General features: G+C 52.7%; 1 protein-coding gene across 1 annotated transcript; it reads left to right on the top strand.

Annotated features, from left to right (window-relative positions):
* Nucleotides 1-1,778: 1,778 nt before the first annotated feature.
* On the top strand, nt 1,779-2,068 carry LOC144955181 (5'-AMP-activated protein kinase catalytic subunit alpha-1-like; the record flags this gene model as incomplete). Its single annotated transcript, XM_078885496.1, has 1 exon — nt 1,779-2,068. A coding segment is annotated over one exon (290 nt), but the record flags the coding sequence as incomplete, so codon positions are not given.
* Nucleotides 2,069-2,411: the final 343 nt, after the last annotated feature.

The raw sequence follows: 2,411 nt of genomic DNA on the forward strand, positions 1-2,411 counted from the left end.
ACCGAGTGACTGACTGAGTGACTGACCGAGTGACTGACTGAGTGACTGAGTGACCGAGTGACTGACTGAGTGACCGAGCGACCGAGTGACTGACCGAGTGACTGACTGACTGAGTGACCGAGTGACTGACTGAGTGACTGACTGACCGAGTGACTGACTGACTGACTGACCGAGTGACTGACTGACTGACCGAGTGACTGACTGACTGAGTGACCGAGTGACTGACCGAGTGACTGACTGACCGAGTGACTGACTGACTGAGTGACCGAGTGACTGACTGAGTGACTGACTGACTGAGTGACCGAGTGACTGACTGAGTGACTGACTGACCGAGTGACTGACTGAGTGACTGAGTGACCGAGTGACTGACCGAGTGACTGACTGACTGACTGAGTGACTGAGTGACCGTGTGACTGACCGAGTGACTGACCGAGTGACTGACCGAGTGACTGACTGACTGAGTGACCGAGTGACTGACTGAGTGACTGACTGACCGAGTGACTGACTGATTGAGTGACCGAGTGACTGACTGAGTGACTGAGTGACCGAGTGACTGACTGAGTGACTGACTGACCGAGTGACTGACTGACTGACTGAGTGACTGAGTGACCGAGTGACTGACCGAGTGACTGACTGACCGAGTGACTGACTGAGTGACTGAGTGACCGAGTGACTGACTGAGTGACTGACTGACCAAGTGACTGACTGACTGAGTGACCGAGTGACTGACTGAGTGACTGACTGACCGAGTGACTGACTGACTGAGTGAGTGAGTGACTGACTGACTGACTGACTGAGTGACTGACTGACTGACTGACCGAGTGACTGACTGAGTGACTGACTGACCGAGTGACTGACTGACCGAGTGACTGACTGAGTGACTGACTGAGTGACTGACTGACTGACTGAGTGACTGACTGACTGACTGACTGACCGAGTGACTGACTGACTGACTGACTGACTGAGTGACTGACTGACTGACTGACTGACTGACTGACTGAGTGACTGACTGACCGAGTGACTGACTGACCGAGTGACTGACTGACTGACTGACTGACCGAGTGACTGACTGAGTGACTGACTGACCGAGTGACTGACTGACTGACTGAGTGACCGAGTGACTGACTGACTGAGTGACCGAGTGACTGACTGACTGACTGAGTGACCGAGTGACTGACTGACTGAGTGACCGAGTGACTGACTGAGTGACTGAGTGACCGAGTGACTGACTGAGTGACTGAGTGACCGAGTGACTGACTGAGTGACTGAGTGACCGAGTGACTGACTGAGTGACTGAGTGACCGAGTGACTGACTGAGTGACTGACTGACCGAGTGACTGACTGAGTGACTGACTGACCGAGTGACTGACTGAGTGACTGAGTGACCGAGTGACTGACTGAGTGACTGAGTGACCGAGTGACTGACTGAGTGACTGACTGACCGAGTGACTGACTGAGTGACTGACTGAGTGACTGACTGACTGAGTGACCGAGTGACTGACTGAGTGACTGACTGAGTGACTGACTGACTGAGTGACCGACTGACTGAGTGACCGAGTGACTGACTGAGTGACTGACTGACTGAGTGACTGACTGACTGAGTGACCGAGTGACTGACTGAGTGACTGACTGACTGAGTGAGTGACTGACTGAGTGACTGACTGAATGAGTGACCGAGTGACTGACTGAGTGACTGACTGACCGAGTGACTGACTGACTGACCGAGTGACTGACTGACTGAGTGACCGAGTGACTGACTGAGTGACTGAATAATCGAATTCTTCCTCACCACTACCACCACCACCCCCACCTCCACCACCACCCCCACCTCCACCTCCACCAGCCTCTACGCTGGCCCCGAGGTGGACATCTGGTCGAGCGGAGTGATCCTCTACGCGCTGCTGTGCGGCACGTTGCCCTTCGACGACGACCACGTGCCCACACTCTTCCGGAAGATCCGCGAGGGGGTCTTCCACCTGCCGGAGCACCTGCCCAGAGGCCTCGCGGCGCTGCTGCTGCACATGCTGCAGGTGGACCCGCTCAAGAGGGCCACCATCAGGGACATCCGGTGAGTTGCTAGGAGTAGTACTAGCTTGTAGTAGTAGTAGTAGTAGCTAGTAGTAGTAGTAGTAGTAGCTAGTAGTAGTAGCTAGTAGTAGTGGTAGTAGTAGCTAGTAGTAGTAGTAGCTAGTAGTAGTAGTAGTAGCTAGTAGTAGTAGCTAGTAGTAGTAGTAGCTAGTAGTAGTAGTAGTAGCTAGTAGTAGTAGTAGCTAGTAGTAGTAGTAGCTAGTAGTAGTAGTAGTAGCTAGTAGTAGTAGTAGTAGTAGCTAGTAGTAGTAGTAGTAGCTAGTAGTAGTAGTAGTAGTAGCTAGTAGTAGAGTAGTAGCAGTAGTAGTAGTAGTAGTAGTAGC

The sequence above is a fragment of the Lampetra fluviatilis genome, unplaced genomic scaffold (genome assembly GCF_964198595.1).
Source record: "Lampetra fluviatilis unplaced genomic scaffold, kcLamFluv1.1 SCAFFOLD_1569, whole genome shotgun sequence".
NCBI lineage: Eukaryota > Metazoa > Chordata > Hyperoartia > Petromyzontiformes > Petromyzontidae > Lampetra > Lampetra fluviatilis.